This window comes from Pseudorca crassidens, chromosome 4, assembly GCF_039906515.1.
Source record: "Pseudorca crassidens isolate mPseCra1 chromosome 4, mPseCra1.hap1, whole genome shotgun sequence".
NCBI classification, from domain to species: domain Eukaryota; kingdom Metazoa; phylum Chordata; class Mammalia; order Artiodactyla; family Delphinidae; genus Pseudorca; species Pseudorca crassidens.
Genome location: NC_090299.1, coordinates 154,011,304 through 154,023,173, shown reverse-complemented (window position 1 = coordinate 154,023,173; position 11,870 = coordinate 154,011,304). Strand labels below are relative to the sequence as shown.

The following is an 11,870-nucleotide window of genomic DNA, read 5'->3' as shown; positions in this document are numbered from 1 at the left end:
CGTCCATCACAAACACCCGGGGGGCTGACGAAACAGTTTCCAAGTCCTCGGGTGGCTCCTGGTCTGGGGGCCGTACTCGAGAAGCCCCAGACTGAGGGACAAGGGGTCTGGTGGGTCGACTCCTGAGCAGTGGGGGTCAGAGATGCTAAAGAACATGCAGCGAGTGAAGGATGGAGGAAGGAAACGGAGAGCAGGTGGGTGATTAGGTGCTGGTCCTCAGGTGTGGCTGACCTGATGGAACATCTAAGATTTCCCTCAATTTTACTGATTGGGTTATTACATGATACTAATGCTGTCACCCGAAACAGAGACTCCAGGAGGTGTGGGCGTTTGTTGTTGTTTTTTAGGTTTTTCGTTCTGTTGTTTTGTTTTGTTGTTTTGAGGGGGGGAAGGAGATAGTTTGTAGACATGGAAGTTAAGATGTCTATGGAGAAAACCAAAAATTAAACATATGGGTTTGGAGCTGAGAAAACTCCTGTGTGAATGTGAACCGCATTAACACTGTGTTCACAAAATGTAAGCCATACACATGGACAGAGTCTTCTTAACCCAGAGTCAGATACAGGTCATTTTATTAAAAATGTTATCAAAATCCAGAAGAGCCGAGAGGTATTCATCACTTTGTAATTCAGAAGGATATTGATCTTTGTAAAAGAGTATCAGAAAAGCGTTCACACGTTACAGGAATTAGTACATGAACGCGAACTGGAACAATCAAGACACAAGTCCTTTGTGGCATAGCTGGGTATTTAGAATATTAGTCAAACAGAATATCAACTTGTCATTTCTAAACCTGAGTCAACACATACTCTTTTGAAATTGCTTCTTGTTGGTGTAGGGAAAAGAAATAGTGTCTTGTTTTTGATTTTCTTCTAATAAGGAGAGTGATAAATAAAGGCCAACCGTGAGAGGAAAAATGGGATGTCTCAATTTTTTTCAGTGGTTATTGCCACCTCTACAATTACGCTTTTAAGATAGTCTACACTGGACCGCAACCGAGAATTTGAGAGAGGAGATACTTACATACGTAGTACTTGATACAACTTTGTCATTTAACTCACACAGTACGATTGTACTTGTATTCAATCAGAAGAGCAGCTTTCATGCTCTGAGGTTCTTACACGACCAAGAATAATGACCCTGCGAAAGAGGAGTTGGACCTCGAGGACCAGGGACCACGTGGAAAGCCAAAGGGACGCACGAAAAAGTAGTTAGGATGGAGTCTGGGAAAAATAAGCAGAAAACTGGGACAACAGAGGCTGGGAAACACATTTTGGCTGATACCCCAGATTAATGAGCTTGAACTTTGAAAGAGGTGGTGCGTCCGAATGATGGGCGGACAGACAGGTGAGGTCCTGATGCTGATCAAGGCTTAGAGACAACTGGAGCCAAATAAACGGCCCTAAATTGAAACGGAAAGTAAACAACGAGACTTCTTTCGCCAGGGAAGCCGCACCACCAGGAGGATTTAGAAGTTTCACGGCCAAGAGTGAGGGAAAGAGTGAGAAAATGTGAGAAGACACACCGCTCCTCAATCCGCAAGAACAAAGGAGGAAATAAAACGTACTGGAACCCTCCGGGCCGTGAAACCCCCAAATAATTTGTCTTCCAGGCAAGGCTACTTGAGATTTTCCTATCACTTGGTTGCCATATTGGTCATTTAGTTTCAATCAGGCTAACTGTCTGCCTTAAAAAGTAACTTTGTCTCTTTGCTTCTTTCTACGTGATCTGCGCAGGTCACGGGTCGGCACCATGTGCTGGGGAAGAGCAACTGGCCCTTCAACATTCCTTTGAAATTCCATCCTGGAGGGCTGGGAATACAGCTGGGAGGGGCACACCTAGTTCTAGGCTGGCTATTCCTGTACGCAGGACAGCTTGGGCTGGTGATTTTATCCCATAAAGGAAAAGGGATTCTTATCACCTCTTTAATCCGATTGGAAATACGTCATTAAAAATAAAGAAACGGCAAACAGAAACAATGATCAAACAAACCAGACAATAGCCTTTTCAGAGTGAAGAGACCTAAAATACCTCCTAATCTGACCGTCCTCCCAGTAGGAAACTGTCCCACAGACTTCCTCCCAGGCCATGGTGCTGGTTTTCTTCCTTCTGACCTTGTCCATCTCTCTCTAAGAAGAGAATATTCTACAACTTATCAATAGTTTCAGCAGGACCAGGCCCTAGAGCCTGTCTTTTGTGGGTAGTTGCAAAAGCCTAAAGATGAAAATGCCAAGAATGAAGTATCACATCTCATCACGAGCCTTCGGTTTTGTATCTGTCCCTTGATCTGGCGAACGTATCACACGAATACAGCAGAAACAGATTCTGCGATACCTGAGAAAAAGGAAACGATCAGTACTACTCTATTTCCTCCTTATATGCCTTTTAAATAGCAAATTAAAACAATTTTCATTTGGGTTCGGAAAGAGTTAATATCTACTAAGAAAATCACTCACTGGTGATAGCTACCTGTCCATAGCGACACGGCAACCTCACACGCAGATATTAGAAGAGATACCTAATATTTTTATTTCAAGAAACTGTTAAAAATCCCCAAACGATTTATGAACTAAACAGGTGAATGTATCTGAAATCTGTATGGCACTCATACATATTGCTTAGAGGCAATACGAAAATTTATAGGATTATTTTAAACACAATTTGAAAATTTAAATTCTAAGACTTGAACTTCAACAACATTTCAATAAATCACCAGCGTGCTCTGCGGACGCAGATCAGAATGTCGTGGTGGAAGTGATCAAACATCCTATTTGAAGACTGGATTCCTCTGTGATTAGCTGCGCCTTTGAAATCTCTTGGGGCCACGGAATGCTACCCGCCTTCCGCAGCTGGTCGTGAGAGTAATGTGACCATCCCAGGGATGTAACTTTTAGGAAATACTCCCTTTCAGAAAGGATCTGGATTCCTGTATAATGACGAACAAGGCAGGCCTTGGAGACAAACTGGGAAACGGGTACAGGGCAAAGCTGATCCCGACTCACCCTTTGTAGCTGGGGGCTGGGAAAAGGTGGGGATGCAGTGATGCTGAACCAGCATCCGGATCACGTCCTGGCAGCAACCCTGCCAGCGCTGTGAAAGCAGCCGCCCCTCGGCCCAGATGCAGGCCCCTCACTCCGCAGCTGGGGATGAACTGTGGGGGCAGCAGGGCTTCCAGGAGTGGCAGCGGCCCTATATCTGCAGAGCCCCAGTGAAGCTGAACGCAGAGGCCTGGCGGGGTGCTCGCGCTCTGGATGAAAAGCTTCTGTGAGGCTGACTCTCGTTAATAAATAATTTATGAAAAATTGTTTACTGGGGTGACTGAACAGGGCATTTACTAAAGTACACGGATGCGGCTCTGTGGAACGACTGAGCTGTCGTCGCTAGACTGAATCAAAATATAAGCTCTCAAAGTTTTCCATAACTCTCTCTTTTTTTTTTTCGGTACACAGGCCTCTCACTGTTGTGGCCTCTCCCGTTGCGGAGCACAGGCTCCGGACGCGCAGGCTCAGCGGCCATGGCTCACGGGCCCAGCCGCTCCGCGGCATGGGGGATCCTCCCGGACCGGGGCATGAACCCGTGTGCCCTGCATCGGCAGGCGGACTCTCAACCACTGTGCCACCAGGGAAGCCCATCCATAACTCTCTTTTATCATAAATATCACAACCTGGGGTGTTCTACAATTTTTAAAAAGTTGTACACACAGCATAGTTTGGGTCCAACTTGATTCAGAAAATATGCTGATTTTCTAGATCAAAAATTTTAGAACAGAATTTGAATATGGATTTTAGAATACGTTTAACATACTTAAATAGCTATCTTAATTTGGTTTGTTGTTAATTAATAAAAAGTGTTATTCAACAAAAGGGCATGTTTGGCATTCTTTTAAGCCTCTCAATTCCAGTGAGTAGAATTTTTTGCTAGAATTTTCTAAGTGACAAGGGGCATATTAAATCAGAAACAACCCTAATATTCAGATTTTCACCCATTTTGATACAAAGAAAAAGTGATTCTTGATGATCCTAGAGAAGGTATTATAATACATAAAATAATGGAAAGTAATACAATTATAAAAAGTAAATTTGGAATTGGAGACATTTCTGGAAAAGCTCAGCCTCCTAAGTGGAGTTTTTTCTGGTTTTGGAAGTAGTTAACTTTGGTAAATTTTCACCATGTCTTACAATGTTTTGCTCATTACACTGGTTTTTACTATAGTCCCTCTTCCTTTTAAAAACATGAATGTGTACAGTAGTGTCTTTTTTAAAAAACACTGTTGTATTTTTATCAATTAGTTAAAGGATGACAATTCTTACTGTAAAAGTGATCTAAGTATCCTGGACGCACACTATGGACTGGATGGGCTATAATTTTAATCTATTCACAGTCTCTCCCTTGACATTTAGCCTGGAGTTTTGAATATCAACTCACGACTCACCACAAATGTTTCCTCCCATTTTTATGTGGACACAGCCGTCTATGCCCCAGGAAGTTCCCCAGGAGTTCCTCACGATCCAGTACGGGGTACTTCCTAAAAAACATGAAACAAACCCTGGAGAACATATTTGTGGTGAAAGAATGTTTATTTAAAGTTCAGTTATTGAAAAGTACAGTGGTTCTAAGAAAAAGATAAAAAATGTAATGAACTGCTAACAAACCAGCCAAGTAAACTTGATCAGTACTAGTGTCACACGCCCATCAATGGAAAATGTGTTTGAATTCATTTCACTTAATGCAGTTTCTGCAGAAAATGAAAACACACATCGTTTTCCAGAGACTTAGAAAAAGGAAAAGAAAGAAAAAAAAGGATCCTTAGATAAGTATAAGTACTTCTCTTTCCCAGCAGTTACCCTAAACATTCCAGATGGAGAATGCCCATTATTTAGATCAGGAATTTAGTGTCATTTCAACGAGGCATCTACCAGATTGACAGTGGGACCCGCAGGGCGTGTATACCTGGAAGTTTAGTGAAAAGTTGTAAAGCTCATGAGGACTTAGACGTAATAGGACTAGGTTTCAGCGTCTTAAAGGATGGCAATCACTTGTCAAGCTGGAGTTCAAGCTGCAAAGCAATTGGTCGCATCTCACCAGCACTCACCTGTTTTATCAAAGCCGGTTACCAGAACGGCGTGATTTGCTTCTCCGCTAGAGCAATGATGCTGTATGATGCCTCCCAGGTAATCTTGCCAGCTCACGGCATCTACTACCACTATCAGAGGGCCCAAGGTAAACAGTGCTTTTGCCATTTCGTCTTCTTGGTCACTACCAAGAGAGGAGATGTTTGGTTAAGAAGTTTAGTTTTTCAGGTACAAATACTTTATAAAAGTGATCTATTTAATCTGTATATGGGTAGGAGTAGGTTTGGTTGCAATTATCAAGCCCTAATCGATGGAAGCTAAAAGAAGTCTGGAAGACTGGCCGTCCAGGAGGGCTGTGGGACACCAGGCCCCGGACGCGCAGGCTCAGCGGCCATGGCTCACGGGCCCAGCCGCTCCGCGGCATGTGGGATCCTCCCGGACCAGGGCACGAACCCGTGTCCCCTGCATCGGCAGGCGGACTCTCAACCACTGCGCCACCAGGGAAGTCCGCCTCCACCTTTTATTTTTTCCATTTTATTTATTTATTTATTTTGCTGCACCGTGCGGCCCACGGGATCTTCCTGGACCAGGGATTGAACCCGTGCCCCCTGCAGTGGAAGCGGAGTCCTAACCACTGGACCGCCAGGGGAGTCCCGCCACCTTTTAAAGGTAACAAAAGCTATACAGTAAATACAGAACATCAACGACACCTTACAGGGATGGTGTGAGGAAAGGAGAAGGGCGGGGGGGACAGAAGCTGTCCAGAACGTGGAGGGCAATGAGCCCTGTGGGCTGATGGAAACGATTTAGTTATCATCTCTGCTCGAGGCAGGACGAGGGAGGTTTCACAGCTGTTGGAAAATAGGAAATAGGCGTGCACGCCACGGTCTAGACCAGCAGGGAAAGGCTCCATTTAGCCCCAGAACTGCGGTCACTTGTCTTTCAGAGCAGTGTGGGCTGGAAACAAGTGAAAATATGCTCCGAACAGTATCTTTATTTCCATTTTTAGCCCAATATGGAACGACTATCAAATTATCAAACCTTGTTGCATGAGCTTACTAACAATTTTACACATCAGTAAGATACAAATCTCGCAGTCTTCAGAGAATTCTCCTAATCTTTACTGTCATCCAGATTTGGTGATTAAGGCGAGTCTTACCTGTTGCAGACCCTGGGTGAGTGTGTAGGTTTGCACCTCAACCTCCCTAGAATTCAGTGTGGTATACTGCTTCCTAGTGTTTCAGTCTCTTGTTATATGTAGTAGGTTCTTTCCCTTTTTGTTTGTTTCACCCATAAATATTTAATTTTATTAAAAAAATTTTTATTTTATATTGGAGCGTAGTTGATACACGTTGTGTTAGTTTCAGGTGTACAGCAAAGTGGTTCAGTTATACCTATACAAGTATCCACTCTTTTTCAGATTCTTTTCCCTTTTAGGTTATTACAGAATACTGAGTAGAGTTCCCTGTGCTCTACAGTAGGTCATTGTTGGTTATCTATTTTATATACAGTATTGTGTGCATGTTAATCCCAAACTCCTAATTTATCCCCCTGCCACCTGTCCCCTGGTAACCATGAATTTGTTTTCTGTGTCTGTGAGTGTTCCTGTTTTGTAAATAAGTTCCTTTGTATGCTTTATTAGAACCCACATCTAAGTGATATCATGTGATGTTTGTCCCTTCCGTTTATTTAAATAGTGATGCTCATATCCTAGTTTGACTCCTGAGATGCTTCTCCTGAGGTGTGACGAGCAAAAATGCAGAACGCAGCCTGAGTACGAACGATCATTTTGCTTTTATGACTCAGTGTGGTTTTTTCTTTTAGATCTTTTTAGAGTCACCACAAGATTTTATGAAGTGTTTGGCTGGTAGCTGTGCCCTGGGCTGATGTTGTCTGAGACTACTCAAAAACTAAGAGAGCATGACTGTACAAATAGAGGTCGGGGAAAAAGCATGAGCTTCAGAGTTGGCCTGACATGAGCCCTAACCGGGCCCTGCGGCTCAGGTCCTCCTATGGAAGCGGTAACATTCCAGGGCAGGGGCTTGCCCAGCGCCGGGTCACAGCAGATGCCTGGGGACCTTCCCACACCCTCCGGCCCTTACCCTGCGGTGTGGCCAGGCAGCCAGGGTCCCACTAGGAGACCCTGCAGCTCTTGCCTGAAGCCCTTCTCCCCTCAAGATCCTGGAAAGCAAGCCCATGTCCCACTGCTACCTCCGCTGAGCCCTCAGCTACTGAATCCTGGGAGGTGATGTGCGCCAACTGCGGCGGGACATCGTCCCTGACACACACATCCTGCCCTGCATCCCAGAGGCCCCCAGTAAGACTGAGGGCCGAGTTACCCTCAGACCTAATTTGCGTCCCAAGGACACACGGCTCTCCCCACTCTGTCTCATGCCCTAGTCCCCTCCCGGCGCTTCCTGGGGTCACTTCCTACAAATCTGATGTTCTCTGTTCTGTCGTAGACTCTCCCAGCTCTATTCATGGCAACTCCATCCTTTCAGTCTTTCAGGGCAAAAATCCCGGAGTCCCCTGTGATGCTCTTCTGTACAAACTCAGAAACATCCCTCCGTATACCCTGTGGGGCTTTAGTCTCCACCAGGTCTAAGGCCATTCTCGTAACACTGCTCAGGTTATCACTGACGACCTGTCACCTCATCACTTGCCCATCTTGCTCTTCTCTCCGTGGCGGTCACACTGGCGTCCTTACTGCTCTTTAACTATGCCAGACCCTTGTCTGCCTCAGGGCCTTTGCATGTACAGTTCCTTCTGCTGGGAGCACTGTTTCCCCAGGTATCTGCAGGGTTACGTCTTCACTCAAAGGCCACCTCCTCAGGGACCCTCTCCCTGGGCTCCCGTCCCGAGACTGTGCACCCCTCCCGTGTCTCCTCTTCACCCCATGGCTGCTTTGTTCTCTTTAAAGCTATTTCATCTAACAGACCAGGCATATGTTTATTTCTTTCATTTATTTCTTGTCTCTATCACTAAAATATAGTCCTGAGGACAGAATTTTTGTCTGTTTTGTTCACTGCCAAATCCCCAGAACCTAAAACAGGGTTCAGTAAATACTTGAATAAATGGATAAATCAAAGGAAGCTCTTCTTGCAGAGTCTAACGCAGTGAGCTTGGCGCTGTGTTCTCAGAGTTAACCGTTCGCTGTAACGTGAGGGATTTCACAAGGTCCTCTGCCTTCTAATCCAAGGGCTGGAGGAATCCTGCTTCGGACCCCAAGCAGTCACCTTTGCATTCTCTCCCTCTCCCTCTCTCTCTGACTCAGACTAGTGCCTATTATTCTTTTGTTTCTTCCTAACTTTTTCAGTCTGCTACTCGTGACAAGGGATGCCCTGAGTCCTTTCTAATGACACGTTGAAGATGCAGTTCCTTCATGTGCAGACACTTCCCTTAGACTCTCCAGGAGCTGACAGCTTAGAGACGCACTTGCTTGTTTAGAAAGTGCGTGAGCTTCACCCTCAAGGGAGGTGGGGGCCGATGTGCTCAGCGACCCTGCCCGTTTATCGTGGGTTCTGTGCATCCTCCCTCGGGCCCTGAGGCCGCCTGGTGAGAGCCCCTCCCGCAGACGGGAGCCGGGGATGGTTGGCCATCCTCGGATGCAAGGATGCTGGCGTCGTAGGGTTCCATTTTGCTCAAGGATCCAGATTCGCCCGTGATTTCTTTGAGATCCCATGGGGAGACTCCACGTGCACCCAGAGATCCTTTTATATTTACTAAGTAGTAGGGCAATCTGTCACCTTCGCTGAACTGATTTTAATCCTTCTGTTTTCTCTGTTTCGAAACACTGTGACAAGCTCCCTTCATATTTTTAAAAAATGAAGCCAGGAGCTGCGTGGCTCTCCTCATCCCTAAGCACCTGTTTTGCACGAAATCAAATGGTCATAATGGTTCTCTAGCCGGCTCTGAGTTTTTAAAGAATTTTTAAATGATTATTTTCTCCTGAATCTGTCCAAAGTCACTGTACCCTTCCAGTCCCAACACAAGTCCTCTTCTCCGGCCTCCCCATCGCGCCTACAGATGTGCTACGTCACCTGCTCTTCACGTGCTCTGCCTTCTTGCCTCTCACATGAAAACCGCACTTCATGTTTTTCTTACAGCTGATCACTTGAGAAACGCAAGGAACACAGAGTGCGTTCAAAAATGCTTCTTGGTAAGTAGACGGCTTGACGTTAGCTGGAGTCTACACCGAGCAATCTTGCATTGATCCATGAGTAAGACTGAAATACGTTAAAGGGAAGCGTGGCACTTACACTTGGTAAGAGGTGGTGAGTGTCAATTATACTTTAAACTGGATTGAAACGTGTTAATTTAAGTGTGTTGTTTCTATTTGTAATGACGTGGGAGAAAGCAGATTGTATTTAAGAAACAACGTACATAGACCTCCACGTTGATTACCAATTTTCAGTAAAAAGGCCATTGTAAAACAAGAGTAGGCAGTGATGCTGTCAATCAACTTATTCATTCCAAATAATCAATAGATAATAAATTAAGAGATACAGAGGGAACCACAACAGAGGGAGACACTTACCGGAAGTCATAGGCAGAATAACCTTTGATTGAAAATCCAGAATGTGAGTCAGAAAAGTAACGGCACAGACCGTTCTGGGCTTTAAACGGGTATTCTGAATCTCTCACCAGCTTCACTTGCATCTAAAAGAAAATGCACGCCCAAAGTTATCTCTGTCACGGGGTTGTGTCAGAAATCAAACAGAACTTATTACCATGTGTCAACATAAGATTAGCCTGGGCCACACCTTCATCGTGTGGGTATTCTTTGAGTTATGAAAATCTTAAATGAACGCTTTAGGTGTTTTATAAGGACACCCTAGGTACTTAAACTCAGTGTCTTTCTTTGTCTTTGGCTCCTGTGTTTCCTGTGTTCCGTTTCCCGGGACCTCCGGTGATCTGATGATAAAGTCTGGCTCTCCTTCTCCCGAGGGTACAGGCGTGTAAACCGCTCTCCTTCCACGGCTCTGGCTCTGGGTGGCCAAGCCTTTGAGGCTCAGGCAGGGCAGTGGTCCTGCGTTGTGCTCACAAGCATCCTTCCATCCACTTCTCTTGCTGCCATTCACTTGGCAAATGCCACACACCCGTACAGTTTTCGGGACCGAACCCTCCCTTTCGGAGAGCGGGGCTTATGCGAGCACAGGCACACGCTCTACCCACTGCTGCCCATAACATGTACAGAGCATCAGTGTCCAGTGTGCGGTGACTCAAAACACAGCAAATGAGTAAGAGGGGGGCCCTGGAGCTTGGGGAGCGCTGTCGTGACAAGCTTTCACAACACCTCATCGCTGGCTTCACGCCACTGCTGCTGGACCTAGGACAGCGTCAGAGGGTGTTTAGTGCTGGGGAAGCCTCTGGAGGGGGAGAGACAGGGCGCAGCCCCATGCCAGCTACTGACGCGCAACGTGGGCTCAGCCCTGCGCCTACAGAGAGCACCCAATCAGCTGACCGCTCATCCCCTGTAAACCTGAACACTCGGAAATTCTACGGAAATGAATACGCACTCAGCTTTGAGTCATGTGACACACATCTGCAAAAAAAAAAGCATCTGTTAAGTAATGTGAGGAAATAAACATAAATATTTTTCTGAACACCGACTGCAGGTAAGGTTTTTCATACTTTGGTTTCACTATTGATGGCTGACCTGCCCAGAAGCAATTCTTTTTTTCTTTTTTGGCTTAAAAAACTGAAATTGATTTTCACACGGTTCTGGACACTGGAAGTCCAAGGTCACAGTCCGATCGGGTCAGGGTCCAACCTTATGGCCTCATTTAACCTCCAGAGCCTCCTGAAGACTCTGTTTCCGGATATGGTCACACTGGGAAGTCTTCTGATTAATTCAAGCTCTGGTTAGCTACATTGCCGACCCTGAAAACATTATTTAGTAAATGAGAGTAGACTGTCTGTGAATTCTGAATGTGCATTAAACAAGCAGCTTAAAAGGCTGTGGACCTAGTCACCTTATTGAGCCAGTTCAAAGCGTTGAGCGGGGACCCTCCGTTGCAGCCGTAGTTGCTGTATGAACAGTCTATGACCTGCTGGACACTCAGTGCCTCCAGAGGCTGCCCTTTTATGGCGCACGCGGACTCCACTGCTCCTACCACGGTGAAGGCCCAGCATCCGCCGCACTGCCAGGGACAGAAACAGGAACAGTACTTACTATCAAATAACGTGCAAATCAAGTCTGCCAACATCTCTGATATCTCAGATGATCAAATCAAGTGAGCAGTCTGGAGGCCCAGGCCCACGGGATATAAACGCCAATCCCGTCGACTTTCTAGTTGAAAAAAGGAAACGAAACCCAAAATTCTCTTGGAAGCATCAAAATCTAGTTATTCATTAAAGGTAAATTGGTAGTATCACTATTGCAGGTTAGACGATGCAGAATACAAGTGAATTTTAGAGACTGGGAACACACTTGAACTGATGGTCTTTTTAAAAAAATGAGTCTGCACAGACAGAGAGAGCAGACTTGTGGCTGCCAAGGGGGAGGGGATGGGGGAGGGATGGAGTGGGAGTTTGGGATTAGCAGACGCAAACTAGTATGTATAGGATGGATAAACAACAAGGTCCTCCTGTACAGCACAGGGAACTATATTCAACATGCTGTGATAAACCATCATGGAAAAGCATATGAAAAAGAATATATATATATATATATATATATATATATATATATGTAAGTTACTTTGCTGTACAGCAGAAATTAACACAACATTGTAAATGAACTATACTTCAGTAAAATACATTAAAAAAAAAATCGAGCCAGTTCACTGAACAGGT

General features: G+C 45.3%; 1 protein-coding gene across 1 annotated transcript in view; it reads right to left on the bottom strand.

The window, feature by feature from the left end:
* Positions 1–917: 917 nt before the first annotated feature.
* CTSO (cathepsin O) overlaps positions 918–11,870 on the bottom strand; it is a 20,758-nt gene continuing 9,805 nt past the window's right edge. The window contains exons 4-8 of the mRNA XM_067737102.1: positions 11,048–11,215; positions 9,610–9,731; positions 5,093–5,256; positions 4,433–4,525; positions 918–2,334 (exon numbers count right to left, since the gene is read on the bottom strand). Of these exons, the coding sequence (XP_067593203.1) occupies positions 2,300–2,334; positions 4,433–4,525; positions 5,093–5,256; positions 9,610–9,731; positions 11,048–11,215 (582 nt within the window). The 3' untranslated portion in view covers positions 918–2,299. The remainder of the gene's footprint in view (positions 2,335–4,432; positions 4,526–5,092; positions 5,257–9,609; positions 9,732–11,047; positions 11,216–11,870) is intronic.